At 39.9% G+C, this 22042-nt stretch overlaps 1 protein-coding gene across 1 annotated transcript; it reads left to right on the forward strand.

Moving 5' to 3' along the window:
* The first annotated feature begins 559 nt into the window (after positions 1 to 559).
* On the forward strand, positions 560 to 21713 carry TMC3 (transmembrane channel like 3). Its single transcript, XM_069025676.1, has 22 exons — positions 560 to 669; positions 1979 to 2122; positions 3405 to 3480; positions 6122 to 6203; positions 6617 to 6723; positions 7618 to 7716; positions 7809 to 7951; positions 9428 to 9575; positions 10851 to 10894; positions 11038 to 11185; positions 11954 to 12063; positions 12219 to 12297; positions 12810 to 13037; positions 14581 to 14709; positions 15384 to 15451; positions 15694 to 15822; positions 16636 to 16746; positions 17126 to 17251; positions 18606 to 18684; positions 18878 to 18920; positions 19518 to 19815; positions 20542 to 21713. The coding sequence occupies exons 1-22, from the start codon at positions 560 to 562 to the stop codon at positions 21380 to 21382; spliced, it is 3342 nt and encodes a 1113-aa protein (XP_068881777.1). The 3' UTR covers positions 21383 to 21713.
* Positions 21714 to 22042: the final 329 nt, after the last annotated feature.

Genomic DNA, 22042 nt, shown 5'->3' on the forward strand with positions numbered 1-22042 from the left:
GATGCTGGCAGAGGTGGTGGTGCTGAGCATAGAAAGGGTGTCAGGGGACTCTCCACCATGAAAATTCGAAACCCCATGGGAGAAATGACATTCAGGTTTCTCTGCTAGTAAAGGCCAAAACGCAAACCACCTTGCTTTTCCTAAGCAAGAACCTTCTCTCAAGCACAGGAAGCAGAAACATCAACAGAGCATTGGTTGGAAACACCACCCAGCGCGGGCCAGCGTGGTGCACTGGGATGGTGCTCGGAGGGATGTCCCTCATGCACAACAAGGGGAATTTGGCTGTGAATTAAGGGTTGCAGCTGGGCCACCTCTGAGCTCTGCTTTCCCCCTTGATCTGGGCTTCGAGGGGCCGTGGTGGGGCTGCCGTGTGCTGCGGCTTTAAGGCACTGCCAGGCAGCAGCAGCTTCTCCAGGCTGGAGCACCAGGCAATGATCCTCTGCTCCACGGGGCTCGCAGCACTCGCTGCTCTCTGCTTAATAGCATTTGGCTGCTGCTGAGACGTCTGACCAGAGAGCTCCAAGCTGCCTCCCAGCACGGCAGGGTCCCACCTGCCACCATGGCAGCAGCGCCGGGCTCCCCGGCGCTCAGAGCTGCCAAGTCGTGCAAGAAGCAGCGCACGGTGAAGCGTCAAACGGGCATCTACACCTACCAGGAGCCACCCCACAGGTAAGGGAGCTCCTTTCTCCTGAAGGGAGAGTCTGCTTTATCTGCTTTATCTAGCACAGCAATGGGATCTTGTCTTTTCGCTTTCCTTCAGACAGTGCGTGTCTGAGACTGGAAAAGGTGGTGTGTTTTGAGTAACAGTGTGGTAGCATGGAAATGAGCATGAGAAAAGTCCTTCTCTGCATTTTAAGATACATTTCAAACCTCTTTAGGTTTTTTTTTTATTCTGCCAAAACCGAAATCTACCGAAACATAAACACTGTACATAAAGCAAAGTAACTCCGATGAGTTCAGGGTATAGCATGGTAAGAATTCTCTTATTCTTTTCCTATGTAATTATAAATTTCCCTTGAATGTCCCCTGTGACTGAAGGGACAGGACTGCAGACCAGTGGATTAGTGGTCTGATGAAGTATGTCTCTCAAATATTATTCCACAGCATGGTTTAGGTTATGGTTTATTTCTCAGTGATTAAAAGGCTGCTTTTTCAGCTAAATGGCAGGGAACTTTCCCAACAAGCACATAGCAATACAACTGAGAAACTTCCTGGCTGGTGGCTGCTGCAGTACTTCAGATCCCTTCATGTCATTCAGGAAGAAACAGTCACCACAGGTTTTTAGACCTGAGCCTCTGCAAGAATGAATATTGCTGCTGTTTCATAGACCAACAGGGAATTGCAAGAGCTGTAGCTTAGCAAATGTGGTGACAGCATCAGAAAAGATGATTTGATAATCATCCACAGAAATCTGCATCAAAGCACATGAATCTTTTTACAGGGACAAGTAATTCTTGGTATGTGAGGTCCCACACCACTGTCCCTGTCAGCAGGGAATAGGATTAAATGGTGACCACGACTGAATCCCCTGCTCCCCTGTTCTCACAAGGAAATATTTTATCGTTATTATAATCAAAATAATAGGTATGATTAATAAGTGAATGTTACGTGCTCTTGCTGGAAATGTTTAGACAGCACTTTGTTCCAGAAAAATACACAGAGTCTTGCTAGCATGATGTACAAGCTGAATGGCTGGAAATGCTTGGAGAGGAAAGACTGGGATTCGTGGTCAGGAGTGGGGATAATTTATGACTGACCAGCAAGTGGTGGGGAGGGAAAGAGGCATGTCCTGGAGATGGGGAAATCACCCAAATTATTAATCAACTTTAAAACAATAAGGTCATGTGAGTTCCCTAGATCCCTGTTGTTACAATGCTCTAATAGGTTGGATCCTGTGCAAATCGACACTTTGCTGGGAATCCTCACGGGAATAACCTGTCCTCTTTTTCCTCTCGTGGGGCGTGTGCTGGGCTGCCAGCAACTCAGATGATGATGTGGGTGAAGAGAAGGCTGAGAGCCATGACCCAGAGCAGATCTTTCAGAACATCCAGTACCAGAAGGAGATTATGTCCAATATCCGCTGCCGGCCGTGGCCGATGAGGCAGAAGCTGAGGGCGCTCAGGTAAAGGTGCCTGCCCAGGGGTTTTCAGGCTCACTGACTGTGACAGTGCTTCCAGCCTTGGCAGTTTTTCAGTGTAAGCTGGAAGGGTTTGTGCACAGGAATGGTTAAGAGCTGCTAGGAAAGTGTGCCATGAGGATGCTCTGGGAAGATCTGAGAGCTGGCTGAAGGCAGCAGCCTCCGGGTGGACAGTCTGTAAGTGAAGTTGTTTCTGGTGCATGCCTGTGGCTCCCTTTAGAGATTCACAGCACAAAAGAGAGCAAGAAATCATGCTTTGGCTATTAACTATTAAAAGAGTGTTCCAGCTATTCAGTGGTCTAAGGAAAGGCTGTTGGTAATGCTCCATAATTTCTTTCTAAATTAAACTGTTTCACTGTGTCCCAAAAAGGAGAACCAGTCTGCCTTTTTAAGGTAATTGCATGGTATGTGAACAGAAGCTGGTCATATCTTAAGGCAACATATTGTAAATGCAGTAAATAGTGGACAATTTTAGCTTTAAAAGTAGGGTCAGTGTAGTAATAAAATGTTTTACAGCTTAGGATTTCAATTATTAGAATTCCAAATTGACAACGAAAGAGCATGTGACTAACTCTTTGGGCCACCTGTCTAAACTGTGTCAGGTTTTCACCTCATGCCCTATTTGAGACTTGGGGTGTTTTTCCCTTTTCATCTGGCATTTTCTCTCAAAACCCTGGATGGTTCTCAGATGGCAATATAGCCATGAGAAATCCCTACCAGCAGCAGAGCCCTCGTGTAATGTGGGAAGCAAAGAGAGATTTTTCTCTCTTAGGCAGAGTCTGTGACTTGCTGCTTTCCTGTTGATCAGATCCTGGTGGTCCCCATCACCTTCTGCTGAGGTCAGACTGTGTATGACCAGATGAACATGCACCTTCTTTCCATCTCACAAGAGAGCTACCCCAGGAAAGGTGTCAGTATCCACAGCAGATTACCAGGCTGTAAAGGGGATCTTGTAATTTTGCTCATTTGGGTTCTACTATTTTAAAAGAAATACTTTGAAACAAAAGGACAGAGAAATAAATTAGAGGAACAGAAAACTCCCCCTGCAGTCAAACTCTTGAATGCTGAGTTGTCTCTGACAAAATTCTGAGTAGTTTTAAAGTACCAGCAAAAAGCTCAATAGTCAGAGGAAAAAGCATTGCCTGGATTAAGGGCTGATGGTGAAACAGCCCAAGGCTGTATTTCAGAGAATTTGGTAGTTGCTGCTTGTGCAGAATAAGAGGCCACAGGATCAATGTAGAGACTGAACCTCCACCCTCTTGTGCAGGCAGGCGAAGGAGATCGTGCTGAAGTACGAAGGGAGGCTCACGAGAACAAGAGGTTACCAGGCTGCTGGGGCAGAGGTACGGCTGCTCTGTCTTAAATACCTTAAATTTCTGGTTCCTACAAATAGCCACTTGCAGTTCTGATTCAGAGAAGTGTGTGTTTGCTTTGCAGTCCTGATCCTCCAGCTCAGGAACTCTGTAGAGAGGAAAAAGCAGCTCAAAGCTTCTTTTATTTTTCCTTCTTCTTTTTTTATCACTGTAATTTTATTAATTACATTTTTGCAGATGCATTTCATGTGCTGAGGGATGAATATCCTTCTGCTAATGCAGTATAAGTTTTCTTTTCAGACAGCCTACAAATATTGATGCCTGCTAGAGGGGGTGATGTGAATGGGATAACAACAACACGATGCAATATTCTCTGAAGAGCTTTATCAACAAACTGGGGCCACAGTTCAATAGCTTAGTATGAAAAATCTGTCTGGTTTTTAGTTTGGAAGACAATCCCACAATAGCTTATGGGAAATACATTATTAAAGAAGGGTTTTCAATTGCATAATACTCAGAGAATTTGAATCAAATCTTAGCAAATCTATTTACACCACTGAAAATAGACTCTGGGCTGAGTTTCTGGAAATTTGTAATATGCAGGAAATTGTACTTAATAAGCAACCAAGAGAAGAGTTCTTTAGTCATCTAAGCAGTTGAGAATATTTTTGTCATCATAACAAGTAGACTTTTAATTACTAATTTATCTTAATTAAAAAGACAGGGCTGTACCAATAGACAGAACACCATGCATTTTATTCATGTGAACAAGAGAATAGGTATCTGCTGCTCTGTGATGTTGGCCCCCAGAAGCAACGTACACCTTCCAATGCAGAAAGAGTAAGTTTTCCTTGCTCTGCTTTTGCGTGGGTGGCAAATGAAGTGGAAGTAAAAAATGCTCTTAAAATAAGCTATTTTATTTTAAAATAATTTAAAAACAACCAACTATTTTTTTTTTGATATGAGTGGAACTAGGACTTTAGCTAGAAAGAGAAGTGCTAAATCAGAATGTCAGTAAATCAGAGATTGGGCTCGGTACTTGTTCATACCATTCTTCTTATACAAAACCAGAAGCTTTCATCTTAGAGTTCACAGTAAATAAAAGTTTGTGTCTAATCTAATTGCCTCTATTGTATTTGCTTGAAGACATTCAGCACAGGGATGTAATTCAGCAGTTAATTAGTATTGCTCATTACGTGTAGGGGATCTGTATTCTTTTATCCTAGCACAGATTAGTGAGTATAGCCTTGATATTAGGGCAAAATTCAGAATGAGCTGCCTTTTTTTGGTGTGGGGTTTTTTTTTGTCTGTGCTTTTTTTTAACTGGAAGATTTTTTTTTTCCACATATTTTCTTAGAAAATAGCATGGTGACCAAGGAGACAAAAATTGTAGCACAGCAAAACAAGCACTACATCATCAAAATTAAGAACTCAGGAGCTGAACATGTGCTAAGAACAAAATGCAGCTGCTGAGTGTACACGTATTTACATAAGTTTTTTAAATTTGCAAAATATATACTGTTCATGATTGGACAATCCACTCATGCTATTATTTATGAAAATTTAACTTAAAATACACTTTCACTATCTTGACGCTGAAAGCAATTTTCTTTTTCCAATTCAATTATTTTACACTTGCTTTGTAGTTGTTTGTTGGGTTTTTTTCCCTTTTAAAGCCAGATGCCCATATTGTGGATTCAGAGAGTATAAATCATCTATTCAGCTACACAGTAGGGAGGAAAAGAGATGATAGCTATCAAATTATAATTTTAGCAAATATTACTTCACTGTGGATGCATTGGTATTTTTTATAAATCTGTAGTGCAGCTGGCACAAGCTGCTTGAGTCGTTTCTCAGCCCTATGAACCCTGTTTTCAACTGAAAGTTGAAGTCCCAGCAATTTCCATGCAGTTCCCAGCATCTACAATTTCTTTGTTTAATTAAAATATTTCCCCATTCATGCAATTAAATACCCATATCACCATAAGTATTAATTAACTTTGGCCAAAGAGATTGATTATATTTTCAGTAATTAAATTGTTATTTACTCCTCTTTAATTTTAGGAGGTCAGATTACATGATATAATATTGAAATTGAAATAGAAATATTAAAATGAAAATATTAAAATTAAAATTGAAATATTAAAAATGCCTAAAATATTGGGGGGATTTTAATATCTAGCTGTACTAAAAATACTTTATAATGCCTGGAATACAATTTTTTTTTTTTTCTGTTGATACTGTGAAGTTATGGCTCTAACTCAACAACACAAAAACTGCACTCACTTTTGCACAGGTGGATTTTATTTCTTCTCCCACATGTTCATGCCCACCTCAGTGTGTGCAGGGGAATCCTCTGACCATGCAAAAAATGGAGGTTGAATAAAGACTCTACAAAATACAACCACAGGATTTCTGCAGGTGTCAGCTGCAATACATAGAGTTGAGAATATAGCAGTTGAATTTGCTGCTGTTGAATACAAAAGATTCTTTTTCCTCTAAGAGAATTTCCTCTGAGGCATTATGCTCCTAATAAAACCTTAGTCATCAATGTTTGTAACAATTTTTGTGATAAAAGACATGAGCAAAATACTCAGCACTTCATTTTTAATATTTTTTTTTTTTCATGTGGAGAAGTGTCATGTTTCTCATTTCTCTGCTTTTTTCTCAGCTTTGGAGGAAGTTTATTCGACTTGCATACAATTTTGTGGTAATCTTTATTCCTTGGGAAATGAGAATAAAGAAAATCGAGAGTAAGTATAAAGATTTAATGGTATTGAATAGTAGAACATTCACTAAAATGCTGAGTCTTATGCCATATTTTTTTAATGTACTGCATTAAATAATATTTGAGAGGGAGTTAAATGCAAATTTTCAGCAGGGAATTCTTTATTTAAAACTTAGCTTTTTCTTCCTTTCCGGATACCTTAGAAATGGAACAGTTCTTATTGATGCTCTTAGTTGGGGGCGGGGAGGGGGGGAAATTTTGAAAAAGAGAAATTTTTCCCACTGGGATTCTGAAAATAAAATGATTCCTTCGTTTGCTGAATGCCCTGCATAAGAGAGGTTTTTCTTTTGGCCTGTTATTCAAATAACACTTCACGGATAAATGACACGAGCTTTTATACACTGTGCAGGTCAGGTAACTGGCTCTTTGTGGTTTAAGGTCATTTTGGGTCTGGAGTTGCCTCTTACTTCATCTTCCTGAGATGGCTGTTTGGAATCAATATTGTCCTTACCATAATGACGGGAGCATTTGTAGTCCTACCAGAGGTAAGAACTCATTGTCAATACTCACAGAGAAATGCTTACTGTTGCACTTTCCTTTCTGAATGGAACCAACACCACACTTAAGGTCATGCATCAGTTTGAAATGTACAATGTAAACTGAATTATTTAAAATAAATTCCCCTATTAAGAGGTTTTTCTCTGCCGAAGGGTAACAGATTTTTGCTGTTAGCTTTAGAGATGGTATTTTGTCAACATGGTACTAATGCTTTTAGAGAATATGTTTTTATCTGATTACTAGAATAGAGAACCCATTCTTAAAAGATGTAGTGGGCGTTGAGTACATTCAAGTCCTGTTAGTGTCATTTACAGGGAGAAAAAAAGAGCCTCCCTCTCCAGACTCTGGATTATTGTCCATTAGAAAGCATTTCCTAGAAGTTCTGAATAGCCACAATGTTGTTTAGTTCTTGCATGAAAGTAAGGCAATTTTTTAACTTTGTTAAATTATTCATAAACATTATTTTGCCTCACCTAGCCTGTGCTTTAATAATGTTATCAGAAAACATGGGAATACCTGATTTTATTCTCACTGCACGAAGTAAAAACGTAAATACCGCTCGAACAAATAAAAAGTAAACTGGGAAAAAAAGGTATTCACTTTCATTTTTAAATTTTTAATGAAAAGCAAATTTAATCCTGAAATATCATTTTGAGATCAAACACCGCCCCATTTAATTTAAAAATGCTCACATTAAAAGCATGGCTTTCAAAGCTGGCGCAGTGCTGACACAGTACTGGCTACCCTGAGAGTAGCACCCATGTGGGCTGCTCTGGATGGGTTCCACTCTGCAGCCCTGGCTCAGATGGGCTCGTGCAGCTCCTGAAACCTTCTCTCTCTCTCTTTTGCCCATCTTCTGAGACCTCCTCTCTCTCCTGCAGCTCCTGGCCGGAGCACCGTTCGGCAGCACGGTCAGCAAGACCATTCCCAAGGAGCACATTGCATCCGCTCAGGACCTGGACACCATCTGGTCACTTGGGGCAAGACTCAAACCACTCCTTATTGTTTTGTTGTCACTGTTCTCTTGTAATTGTTGGTTACTGCTCTTACTGCCAGGTTCTGGTCTTTGCAGGGCTACCTCCAGTACTCTGTTCTGTTTTATGGCTATTATGGTCGTGACAGGAAGATTGGGAAAGCTGGATACCGGCTGCCTCTTGCCTACTTCCTTGTTGGAATGGCTGTGTTTGCTTACAGCTTCATCATTCTTCTAAAAAAGTAAGACCTCCCATTTACTGCTGTTCATAAACTTGTGTGTTCAGGCAGTCAGCAATGGTATTTACTCCACCTCCTCCTCTGTGTCCATTCTGTTTCATTCTATTAACATGCTCAACTCTGCTAGTATCAGAGAGTAGACTGAGTTCAACTCTAGATTGCCCTTTTTCTTGTTATCATTGTCACTCTCTGTTCCATTTCCCAGCCTATAAAAGAAGGCCAGCACAGATGATGATCTGTGAGCTTTGTGTTTGTGCAGTTTAAGGCCTGACACCTGTGGAAGTCCTTTCTCCTCTCCTCTTTTGTGTTATAAATATTGCTATGACAGAAATTTATATTTGAAGTGTAGTGCTTTCAGCATTATTATTATTATTATTCCCCTCTATTGAAATACAAATATAAAAATTCCATCCTAGGTGTGATATCATTTGCATTGCTTTAGGGGGTACGTGGCATCTCATTGGAATGTAAGCTTAACTTCTTCGCTGTGGAAGGGCCAGGAGTAGGAGTTACTTAGAGAGAGCAAGACTGCCAGTGCTGACCATAAATCCAGGGATGTGCAATGCTTGGAGAAAGGGCAAGGTCACTCTATCCTCTCCTGATTTGCTTTCTCTTCCCTTCTGGATACCTATTTATCTGGCACAGTGCAGTCCAGGGACATTTTCAGTGCTGCCTGTAATAGCTCTCAGTTTTGAGGTCAAACCTTTCCTTTTCATTTATTTTTATTCTACCTGCTAGTTTGTGCCAAGGGTCTCTGGTATATGTGACACTGATCTATGCATCTGCAGTTTCTGGATATGATTAGCTCTTCTCCTGACTTAGCTCAGTGACTCTTTGCTCAGCTGTGTACAGCTCCCCTTTAGCATTGTCCTTTTAGAGGCCCTTTCTTTCATAAGCTATTAATCTTCATTTCATTTCCTATGCTTTGCAATATTCTGCCACCTTGCCTACCTGACATGAGTAGAAGGGGTTTTCTTTCTTTTTCCCAAGGTCTGTAAAATGGCACTAGGTTTCTATTTGGCTATAACATATATTTTGAGGGTGAAAACAATACAGCAAACAAACAGATTTTGTGCATAATCACTAGTTATATGCCAAACTAGATTTAATTCCTGTAACAGTGATCTCAGTGACGGAATCTTCCAGCTGGATCCTACCTAGAGGTTGTAAAACTGAAATACGTGTAAGTCCACAGTTCTAGGGAGATTTATTTGCTTTGTTTGTCAGTTATAAAGACTGTAAATATTGAAATGCTCTTCCACAGTGAATCATTTCTCACTAGATGCAAAGGGAAGTTCATGAGCTGCACATCACCCTGTTTTATGCCCTTCAGAAGGCTGCCAACAGTGATATTAACTTCTGCAAACCTTTGCTAGCTCTAAATGTGTAAACATCTGAAAACCATAAACCAAACCGGTGACTTCCCTCATTACCATCTTCACACACTAGAGCAGTCAAATATCTGTTACTTTTCCACAGAATGGCAAAGAACTCAAGAATGAGTTTAGCAAGTGCCTCTGATGAAAATTACACTTTCTGCTGGAGACTGTTCTGTGCTTGGGACTATTTGATAGGGAACCCTGAGGCTGCAGAGAGCAAAGCTGCTGCCATAGTCAACAGCATCAGGGTGAGCAACTGACCTTCAAATTATTTCAAGTTGATTTACTTGTTAATCTGTAAGCCATGTAAGTCTTTCCTCTCGTCCTCTTGGGTTTTGGTATTTATTTACAGATCTATTTGCCTAGGGCAGGGCTGGTATCACATCTGTGTGGTATTGCAGGCACATCATATTTGCTGACGTTCTGTCCTGGCAAGGCCATTGTGTCCTTCCTTGGGAGAGTTTTATTTAATGCCCCTGTATGTGTGACAAGAAGTTAGATAACTAGAAACAAATTTGCTTGTGATGAAATTTCACTGAGTGTTGGAATCAAATGTGTGTTAACAATTGATTTGGCAGGAAAATAAACAAATTTATAGAATGTATAATTGTTTTTATGCAAAGGAAGTGTTTTATGCCTCAGGGAATCCACGTGGAGAAGCAGAACAGCTCATATTTGACAAGATGCTTTTTTACATGACAATAAGTTCTATATCTCTCTCTCTGGTTTATAACTTCCTGCACACAATTTATGGTTCTTTCTTCTTTATTTTATCAGCTATTAATCAGGCTCCCCAGGGAAGTGGTCATGGCATCAAGCCTGTCGGAGTTCAAGGAGCATCTGGATGATGCTTTTAGTCAAATTGTTTAGTTCTAAGTATTCCTCTGAGCAGCAGGGATTTGGACTCAATGGTCTTTATGGGTCCTTTCCAACTTGAGATATTCTATAATTCTTTGGTTTATTTAATCTCTCTGTAACAAATGAGGGGCATCATACAGGTCTCTCAGTGTAAGAAAACCGCTAAAAATACAGAAGCTGTGCATTTAGAATTTAAGAGCATATGTGGTTTCATCAAAAGTAATTTATTTCTCAAATTTGGTGTATTGTCATTGAACAAAAATTACTTCAAATTGTGCCAAGGGTAAATTAATAAGCTATGATATTTAGTTATTTCAATGACTGAGGATAACTTCTGACAGTACTGTATTATATAATTGACACCCAGATTTTAAAGGCACATCCTGCCAAAAAATCTGGAAGTGTAACCCTCTGGTTATACCTCCTGGAACATGCATGACTGAAAGTGCACGAATATCTGCTTACTGTGTATTTGTTCCTCAGAAATCTCCATCACTTTTTAATATCACATATCAGTGTTACAAATCAATGAGGACAGTGGTATTTATCTGCTTGCACCTCCAGGATGTGATGGTTTTTTGTTAGTGTATTTTAATTTCTGTGAAAGATACGAGCATTATTTTTGCTGAACATTATTAAAATGGTAATGCTGTGTTTCTTTCAAGGAAGCTATATTGGAAGAGCAGGAAAAGAAGAAAAGCAAGAACTTGTATGTATATAAGATACGAGATACTTTTCAAAGCACTGCTTTGATGCAGATATCAGTGCTAATCTGCTTGTCCTGTACTTCTAAACCATGTTAGAAATGACCCCCAACCTGCTGTATTGGTTGCATCTTTCTTTTTTTCCTAGGGCAGTGACCATAAGCTTAAGAATTATTGCAAATATCCTCGTGCTTCTCTCCCTTGCTGGAAGTATTTACATCATCTACTTTGTTGTGGATCGATCCCAAAGGTTAGAGCGCACCAAAAAGGAATTGACTCTTTGGGAAAAAAATGAGGTACACTGTCTTTATGCCACCTCTGTGTTAGAAGGAGGATTGCTGTCTGGGGCCTTTCTGTAGCAATATTGTGCACAGAGGTGTAAACAGCAAGAGATGAGCCAGGGGAAATGAGGAGTGAGTGGGCAGACCTGGATCTGCCTTGGCATGCTTGCTCCCTCAGCTCTGCAGCCGGGTGTTAGTGCAGCTGAGCTGGGCAGAGGGGGTTGCAGATGCTCATTTCACAGAGAGTGCAGTTCTAGCAGGTCCCTATTTTGTGAGGACAAAGCTTAATCTCTCCCATCACTTACAAATCTACTTTTACACCCAGGACTGAGCTGAGCAAACACTGGGCCAAGAGACTAGAAAGGAATTGAGCTTGATAACAGTGACTGATTCAGTATCAGGGGATACGGAATGTTCTGTGAATATTTTCATTCAGAGGAATGAGTGAGAGTAGGAAGTGGATAGGTATGGAGAAGCCACTCACCCATTTCAGAGGAACACGCTAGCTTTGTATTTTCTCCATGTTAAGTTTTAATTTCAATTAATAAAGTAGAACTTTGAAGCTACAATATCTGGAGTAAAGACTCACGAGTGATATTCCAGATCGATAACTTTGGATCATAACTACTGTTATTACTAATGTCAATAATAACTTTTTAAAGCATCTCCTCCAAGGAAAGCAATCACCAAAGCACGTGCCTCAGCAGTATTTCAATCAGCACCCAAGATTCCACAGAAGATCTTCATCAAACGGTACAAAAATGCCATGTTTCTGTTCCATAGGTAAGCGTAGTCGTGTCACTGATCACAATGATTGCACCCTCTGCTTTTGAACTTGTGGCAGCTCTGGAGATGTATCATCCAAGGACCACTCTTCGCTTCCAGCTTGCCAGGTATGGGCATTGTGCAGTGTAGAAAATACGTGGGGAGAGAGGGAGGAATAGGAGAGGTGTGTTCTGGTTGTGTGTTTTAGTGCAGCCAAACCAGAGAACATATGAGAAGTCAATGGTTACCAATGCTGGTAACCTGTATTTTATTCTCTTTTCAGGGTTCTTGTCCTATACCTGGGAAACCTCTACAGTTTAATCATTGCTCTCCTGGATAAAGTGGACAGCATGAGTGTCACTGTAAGTTTAACTTGATGTTTTCTGATGTGTAAAGCTACTAGACTTCATAGACAGAATTATGTTTATTGTAAAATATATGAAGTCAGATGAAAATTTATTTGAAATTGATTAAAATATTATAGTTTGATAGGATTGTAGAGTTAAGTTTAGATAACAATGTTCATTTACAACTACTTATAGGAGTTTTAAAATTAGTCTTTTAGGACAACTGGATTCATTTGATTGCTGATGTAACAAGATAAATAGATTTCTGTGCACTGCTAAACTATTAAAAAAAAAGTCATCACTCTAGGTCAAATATTTCCACCTACCTAAATCAGCTTTAAGTCCTGCCCTTTGGTGTTCCATCTGACTCTGTCCATTGACAGCTGTTAACAGTTGCCTAACTGCTGCTTGAAAACACATGAAGAAATGCCTGTGTGTGTGTGTGTGTGTGTGTGTGCTGTAGAACGTGCAGACATCAGCACCTATGTGCAGTTAAAAAGTAGCTTTTGGGACATTTATTATTTCAGGACTCTGATGTGAACAACAATGCAAGTAATTCTACCACCTCCTTAGCAACTCTTTCCAAGGATGACAATTTAACCATTCCTAAAGTACAAATGAAGAGAAATGGCTTTGTCACATCGGAAGAGCATCGCACCCAAGGCCTCACGGTCTCTGACTCACTGGTTAACCAAACAATTTCCTTTAACACCCAGAACCCACAGGACCAGTGCTGGGAGACGTATGTTGGTCAAGTATGTAATTGTTTCATTATGCCATCAACTTAGTCCACTTAATCCACATTTGACAAAAAATTAAAATGATGTCATACTGTGTTTAATTTTAGAATTTTTTTTTCTATAAATTCCAGAATTTAGCTAAGGATGGTGTAGGAAGAGTAAAGACTGTGCAAAGTGGTATGGTCACAGATACAAGCTTTGGGTTTTGTTCCGTATCTACGGTATATTTAGTGCTGTTCAAATGTTCTTTTGCCAGGCTTTGGTGTCTGTCTTCAGCTCTGTACAGATCTGTGATACAGATCCTATTTTAACAGGGTACATCCTTCTAACCACTACAGAGAAACAAGACTGTACAGACATATAAGCAGCACCATGCACTCTGTGCAGATTCAGACTGCTGCCTGAAGAGATGGAGATGCAGACCTGAAAAAAGCATGAGATTGTGCTCTTGGTCTTTTGTACAATATCTGAAGTCTCTATACATTCTGCCATAATAAGTCTCTAGAGAACCAAGTGCTCCTCACTTTTTCAGAGGGAGAGAGAACAACACCACAGGGTTTTGAAATACCATCAGTTTGCAGGAATGAGGACAGTTGGATGGCAGTGCCATGTTCCCACAGCTGGGGTGCAGAAAATCTGCAGATTTAATATGACACCTTTTGCTTCCCTACATGTGAAGGGTACATGACTTGTGACTTCCAGGAGCACTAATACATTGAGAGAGAAATTTTAACCACAAAAATCAAAAGATGTCAGTGATCCATTTGAGACTTTGGTCTCTGTCAGTGTCACACTCGTGTCTAAGCCACTGGATTAAAGATGTTAGTGTGCTTCTGACTTGCTGAGCTTCTTGTTCCAGAGTGAGGAATATTAAAGGTCTTGTTTGATCGTTGGGAGCAAAAGACCCCTCCTAGCCTGACTTCTATTCTTGTCTATCCCTCTCCCTTTTGCACAGCCTCATAGAAAATAGGGGAGGTTGAATGTTTGCTTTTTTCCCCAGAATGGCCAAGACATGTATGGAACTGATTTTTTCCTATTTAATTGTATATTTTTAAAGCTCAATTAAATATAGGATAACCCCATTCTTTCGTAAGCACTAAACAACTATCTTTTATGGCTTGATAATCCTATGCCATTGGGTTGTGGGGTGTTTGAATAAGATTTTTTTCATTGTGAAGCACTTTGCAAATATGTATCACAAGAGTCAGCTTAATAAAAGATTAGATGCAATAGAAAAAACCAACCCATTTCAGTTTAGCTAGATACATTTTTAGAACATTAAAAAGAAAGTTTGATACCATAATGACCAGAATTTTATTGCTGCAAGCAATAAAAGTCACTCTGGAAGCTTGATTATATTTATTCTCTTTAACAGAACAAAGGCAAGTAAGGGAAAAGTCAAACAGGAAAAGCTCAAAAGGAAGTTATTTATACATTCAATTTGTATTTTATCAGAATACAAACTTGAACCAAAAATACAAGTAAAAATGCAAAAGAGCCATATGCAGTCCATTTGCTTTCAGAATGACTCAGTATGTGTGAACAATGTGTATTTCAGGAGATGCTAAAGCTTTCAATTATCGACATGATTTTCACAGTCGCAAGCATCCTGCTAATTGATTTTTTCCGTGGACTGTGTGTCCGGTACTTGAGTGATTGCTGGTGCTGGGATCTAGAAAGCAAGTTTGTAAGTACAGTCCTTATTTTATCAAGCTAAGATGTTGAAGATGGCTAGGCTCCTTCCCTCAGTACTAAATGTCCTTGAAGACTTTCCACAGATGAATAATTTCTTGGTAGCACACATCTATAAAGGCCCAGCTCACATGGAGTTTAAATCGGAGGGCACAAGATAAATGTTGAGATTTAAGGTTTTTCTCAAGTCTACTTGCGTGGCTCTGGTGCAAAAATTTTTGGTTTTCACAAAATGAGATGATAGAGCAGTTCCCACACTCTAAGGTGACACAGAGGGCACACAGTTGTTCCCCACATCCTCTTTTCTGCAGCTGTAACATCTTTACCTAACATAGATAGTGGGCCTAGAAACAGTAACCAACAGCACACAGCTCTTTAAGAAAACTACAGTGGTTAATACTTGGTTAGCAAGAAGCTGTTGGCATAAAAGGCTGAGGGCTGTGCTTTGTCCTTAAAGATGTGAAGTAAACTAGAGAGGAATTAGTTCAGTTAATCCCTGGCTGCAGAGTAGGTTTTGCTGTGTTCCCACTGCCTGCCAGAAGTTGGAATTTGATCTGGGTGCTTCAGGCTATGTGCTGTCTGCAAACTGATTCAGTCAAATGCTTCTAATAAATAATCTGAAAACAAGATTAAGACAAAGGTATTCATCTTATACTGTGTTTCTTGTAGCCAGAATATGGAGAATTCAAAATCGCAGAGAATGTATTGCATCTGGTCTACAACCAAGGAATGATCTGGTATGGAGTCCTTCTGTGATTTTTATTGTCCTTTGTGGGCTGATTGCTAGGTCAGCCTGATGATTTAAACAAAACCTATTGAAGTAGGATATTGGCAGTGTAGTTCTTTATATTAAGAGATCATCTGTTAATAGCGACCAGTTATTTACCTGGTGTGGGGTTTGGGGCTTTTTTAGTGTATTCTATTGCTATCAAAATGGCTTCTGGCTGCACTGAGCACTGACATGACATGATTTTTCCAGGATGGGAGCTTTCTTTTCACCGTGCTTGCCAGCATTCAACGTACTGAAGTTGATTGGACTCATGTACCTGAGGAGCTGGGCTGTGCTGACATGCAATGTACCACATCAGCAGGTTTTCAGAGCATCTCGGTGAGTCAAAATGAGAATGAAAGATAAGGAATAAATAAAATGCAGGAAATGTCTTTTGGGCACATGAAAAAAGTGACGGGAGATTTTTAGCTCTAAAAGTTGACAATCAAATGACACACTAACACTGATAGCAAAGGTCTGTGGAAAAAAAAATGTAATTACTGAGAAACTGGAAGGTTTGTGAAACAGGGTAGTTGAAGATGTGCAAGAACTAAAAAATATGTCAGGGACTATTCCCAGAGAGCTATTATGGCCTAACATAAATGCTTTATTTCCATACAAATCTGACAGAGCACAATAACTACGTGTTAACTATCACAAGTCCTATTTCTTGATGTTTCTCTCTTTAAAAGCCATGCAGTACCTGCTTTTGTCTGTTGCATTGCACAAAGATTTCCTCATTTTTCTTTTATCATGATGAATATCTTAATTGTTTATTCAAAGTGCAAATAATTTAGGGCATCGTTAATTCTTAATAGTTATTTCTAACATATTTTTTTAAGATTAATTGACTTCTGCCACTGTTCTTTTTCTCCCAAACACAACTGGGCAGTAAGGGCAGCTTTTGTCAAAGGGTGCAGTAACCAGTTCTCTGGCTGCAGCAGTGGTATCTGGAAAGCCATGAAAATAGAATTTTGCTCATTAAGAGTCTGTTCAAACCAGCTCAGTTCAGACTTTCTAATTATAGCAGAATGATTTTAATCTTTCAGACGATGTTGAACTGGATAGGTAGATTCAGACTTGCACCTTTTATGTTGCCTCTGGTTTTCTCTCTGATTAGTGTAATCTGAAACATGTTACACCTTCTTGCAGATCCAATAATTTCTACTTGGCCATGTTGCTGTTTATGTTGTTCTTGTGCATGTTACCAACAATTTTTGCTATTGCCCGATACAAGCCATCCTCAAGCTGTGGCCCCTTCAGGTAAGGTACACTGGACTAATGAAAATTGCAAAGATTTTATTCCCTCCCCTTACAATAAACTTACTATATTCCATAATACACAAATTACAGATGTAAATTTTTAAAAAGTTGATAGGACAATGCTCTTCTGCTACCAACATTTTACAGTTTATGGTTTAATAAGGTGGATATGTCAACGTTCTGAGTTGATTTGCTTTATATACATAATTTAGTTTATATTTACATAATGCAATGTGCCACTGAGCAATCTCCCAAACATCACTGCCCTGTGTCTCAATTCAAGCACTCTCCAAGCTTGTTTTTTATTCAGTGCAACAAAATGTAGTCAGGATTCCTTACAACTTAATTTTACCTTTTTTCCTTCCCATATCTCTTATAGTGGTCAAGAAAAAATATATGATATTGTTTCTGAAACAATTCAGAATGATTTTCCCACGTGGTTCAACACAGTGATTACTTACATCAGCAGTCCTGTGGTTGTCCTCCCTGCACTACTACTGTTATTGTAAGTACTTTGGTTTTTGTAGGCAGGTTAAATTGAGTGTATTAAGCTGGCCTTATCTCTGGAGACTCAAATGTAGATACTGAGGAACAAACACTGCATTGTTGCAGTTTCATTAAGCATAACTAAAAAAACAATTCCAACTCCCCACTGAATATGTGGTATATGGATCAGACAGGAATGAAAGTATGTTAAAATGAGTGTCAAAAGGAATTTCTCCTTCTGGGATGCTTTGTTAGAGCAAGTTCACTGTACCGTGTCAAGGCTTACAGTGCTGATGGCTCCAGGAAGTTTAAGAACCATTTTCCCTCTAAAGAGTTCCTGAGAAATAAATTTTCCATTTCTTCATGGACATTAGTTCAGTTTGTGACAGTGAACAGGGCTCGGTTTGTCATTTAAAGAAGCTACTCAGTCATCCTGATTTCTGACAAGATAAATCAATTATGACGGTCTGCTCTTAAGTGTTAATGTAATATAACCTGCTGCAGACTCTCCAGTGGAAGTCTTTTCTTACCTGGGTTATAAATAATTGTTCACAGTTGGGAAATAATATTAACTTTGAGCTGTTTGAAATTCACTTTGCTTCTATGAAATGTTCTATTTTGTTTTGCATGTACCTTTGTACCATTTTTTTCCTCTGTATACTGCAGACAAAGGCAGAGTTTGTCCCACCGGTGGCTTTTCAGTCAAATCAGAAAGACCAAAGCAACACTTTTATCTGTAACTTTTTCCTCTAAGGTCCCAGCCATGTAATATTTACAAATTTAAGTATTCCTATTGACTGCTTCAAACTGATGGCTAAGCACATATGTAATTGTTTGTGGTATGAAGTCTAGCTAGAAGACTTTGTCTGAAAGCCAGTGCAATCCATTAGGTCAGGCAATAATCCGCCAGGATCTGATCTCAGCTGTGCCAGGGTAAACAAGGTGTTATTTCAGCCAGCCAACAAAATTGTGTTGGTACAGTTGTGCAAACTCAGCTGCAACTCTGGTGTCTCTGTTCTGTAACCTTGGACTGGGGAAAAAAAAAACCAAGACAATATCTGTCAAAATGAAGTGCCCAGAATTAAAAAAAAAACCCCAAACCAACCAACTAGAAATGCATCCCAGGTTACATGCACAATGAAAAGACCTGCAAAAAGCACAGGTAAAATTAGAACTGCTGCTAAATCTGTTTTCAGTGTCATTTCTTTCTTTCATGTATGTTTGCTTGAAAGAAGGCTGTAATCCATTATTACAGTACAAGGAAATGCTACAAAGCAGCAGCTGAACTTGCACATCATTTTTGACCTATAAACCCTCAAAAAGAAACTGTCAAGAATCTCTGAAGTGACTCATATCACCCCTTGCTCTTCTAGCATGCTAATCTACTACCTGCAAAGTATTGCAAGATCATTAAAATTCACCAACAATCAACTGAGAATGAAGATACAAACAGTAAGTATGGTCCAAAACACTTTTACATGTAATTTGGTGTCTCTTCAGTAAAGAGGCTAATTAAATCTCTGAAGTCACTTCTAGTGTTTCACAATGTAAAACAAATCCTGTATTTTCCATCCTTACACAGCAGGGGATGTACTCTCTAATCCATAATAATTTACAGATTCTCACCCTTCTGCATGTATTTTAGGAAAGAACTGAAGATAAGAAAAAGGTGGTTCAGATGGCAGTAGGTAAGTTGGTGACCTTTAGAAATGCCACTATTAATAAAGCATTTGGATGTGAACACATTTGGATTTCTCATAAATATAGGGAAGTACAACTACAATTTTAAAACTGTATTTCCTGTAGAATCCTCCTTTGAGATGGTTTCTGAGCTCAGTTTGCCTTAATCTTGGCAACACTGAAAGACATGGTGCACGGTTTAAACCTGAACTCACCTGGAATCTTTGCACGGGGTATTTTCCTGCTTTCATCACCAATAGGGCAGAACCTGAGAATCTTTGGGAATTCAAATCATCTCAGAACTTGCATGCAATTCAGAGGCTTGTAGGCAGAAGAAAAAATGTCTTTTTGCCCATTTTGGAATCCTACAGAGCAAAATCCAGTGTTTTTTCTGTGTCCCCAGTACTCCATCTGCCACGTACTGCAGTATGAAGATCCACCCCTTTGTCACCAAGTCTCCCGGTGTGACACCAGTTTCTCTTTTCTGAGCACAGGGGGTTCTGTTGGCCTTGGATCCCTGACTGAAGGGGGAATTTGAGCCACTACATTTATACAGAAGTTTCTAAATTTAGAGACCTTGATAGTTCCTGTAATTTGTTTTCTAGCCAGAATCCAAAATCTGGATGCTAATGACAAAAGACCAGAGCAAGAAACTGATATTATCAGCCAGCAGTCTTCTGTTCGGTCCTCAACACCCCGAAAGAATGGCAGCGTCTTGAACTTTGAATCTCCCGTGAGCAAAGGCACCAGAATACAAACCATTTCCCAGTCTGTGCCCCAAACTGTGCCATCAACTGATGTTGCAAGACCTGCCAACGCAACTCCCACAACTTCGACCTCTTTAACACCAGCTCCCTCCATGTCAAGTGTACAGAAACCAAGAAATGATCATATCACAAACAGGTAAGACTGCTTTGGTTATGAAATGATGCTTATTCCAGCAGCTCCATGCCAAACCTGCTCCTTTACAAAACAGCAGTGTATTCAGACTGTCCGGAGCTGTAAGACAGCAGAAGAATTTTTTAAAAGCAGATTAATTCATGGGTACCATTGATACTGCTGGTGACACCACCTCCTTAACTCTCCCTTAACCGAGATGGGATTATAAACCTTTTGAAAGGAGGTAGCTGAAGAAGTTTACACACAGCTCAAGCAAAGGTAAATACTACACTTGCCCTCAGGCACATAACTAAAATAGTTTGTGCAGGATACCATCTCCATGAACAAAACAAACACGGAGTGAAGGAACTCTGCAGAAAGTCAGTGCAGGTTTAGTTGCAGGAGAACAAGTTTTGGATATCAGTAGATGAGCACTTTAAGCTATCTGTTGGGCTTTTTATCCAAGTGGATAAAGAACAATTCCCAGAACAATAAGAAAACAGAAAGGGAATGAAACTTGAGAGGACAATTGTGTTACCTTTTCCTAGAGAAGAACAAATATATCTCCTAATTCCTACAGTATGTTTCTCAAAATGGTTCTAAAAATGTGGAACAGTGGAGATACGATGATCTCCACTCTTTAAACCTAGTGTTTGACTGCCAGAGCAGTGAATTTTTTTATATCTTTCAATTCCATTAATTGATAAGTGTGTGTATCAATATTTCCTCTCTTTTTCTTTCTTCCTAAAGATACCCAAGTGTTGTTCACAGGAGTGCAAGTGAGCTGTGCAAAACAAAGCCCTACACACCAGTGACTTTCAAAAAGCACACTGAAGACGTTCATTCTGACCCTCTCTTCAGAAAAGCCATTCGGCAGGTAAATTCAGACGCCCTTGGGGCAGGGCCTCCTGTTTTTTTGGGATGTAGACCATGTGCTACAAGGTATTTTCTCGTCAATGAAAACGAGTCCCGCAAAAAATCGCTCCGTTCCACCTCCCGACTCCAAAGGCATCTCAGAAAGGAGGAATCGGGAGACATTATTGAGTTGTACCCACACCACATCAGAAGATACGTGGTTCGAACACCACACCAGATGTATTCCCCCCATCCCAGTGAAGATGAGGAGGACGAAGAAGAACTTGAGCGAGAATTCATGAGCAGATCCCATCGCCCTCGCTCACTGTCTGACCTTCGCCCAGCACCACGGTTTTACCTTGGGGAACATGCTGATGGCCACATTCTAATGAGCAAAGATCTAGCCAGAGTGCATTACAAATCCTGGGATGATGGTTTTGAGATGGACCTGGACAGGCCTCCATATGCTTACAAGAAAGTGCACCTGAACTATCCTGAGCCACGTGTGAAACCAAAATCAAAGCAAAAGCTGGAGCAATCTCTAACAGAGTCTGATTCCATTTCCATTGAATCCAGCAGTGATCCGCAGAACAGCAGCAATGACCAGTACATCCAGGTCATTCATAGCAAGGACAAGTATCCAAAAGCTGGGACAAAACTCACCAAAAAGAAAACAAAAAACAGTGTTGATCTAAGTGTGTCTGAGCCTAGTGAACTGGTGTGCTCAAATGTCTGAGAAAGTGCCCCAGCCTCATTGTGTTCTGAGCAGGTGTAGATGCAGTTGTACTTTACTTGCTGTTTGAGGTCTGTCAGAATAACTGCAACGTAGTTTTTGTAACAACAGTGTATGCAGCCACTCTAGGTGGGAAAAGCCGAGTGTTTTACTGTTTGTTGTACCTTGCTTTAGTATCACAACTGATATGCCGCAAATTTTAGAAAAGCAGGTTATTCCCATTTATTCCTTACTGTTATGCTGTCGAAACCTAAAATCTCTGCCTACTGGAAAATCAAAAGCCATGTACCCGGGGCACTTCAATTAAACCCGTACAAAAATACATCAGATGAGACTCTTTTTATCTGACACAGCCAGAGCTGAAGATGATTCCTAAATAAGTTCAGCAGGGAATCAGCTTCCTGCAAATGCATGTGCTACTTAGAGTACATCTGGATGTGCCTTGTTTGACTATGCTGTGGCCCAAACGAATCAGGAAAAAGGTTAATTAGAGAGAATAGCGAGTTTCTTTAGAGTGTATCACACGGCCAGTGGAGTTATTTGATTGTAGCAATGTGAGTCAGACTTCTAGATTAAATCCTAGATCCTCTGTTAATTTTCTGGTGAGCCTTAGACCAGCCCGGTAAATTTCTCAGTGGCAAACTCTATCCATGGCCTTTAGGA

The sequence above is a fragment of the Aphelocoma coerulescens genome, chromosome 10 (genome assembly GCF_041296385.1).
Source record: "Aphelocoma coerulescens isolate FSJ_1873_10779 chromosome 10, UR_Acoe_1.0, whole genome shotgun sequence".
NCBI lineage: Eukaryota > Metazoa > Chordata > Aves > Passeriformes > Corvidae > Aphelocoma > Aphelocoma coerulescens.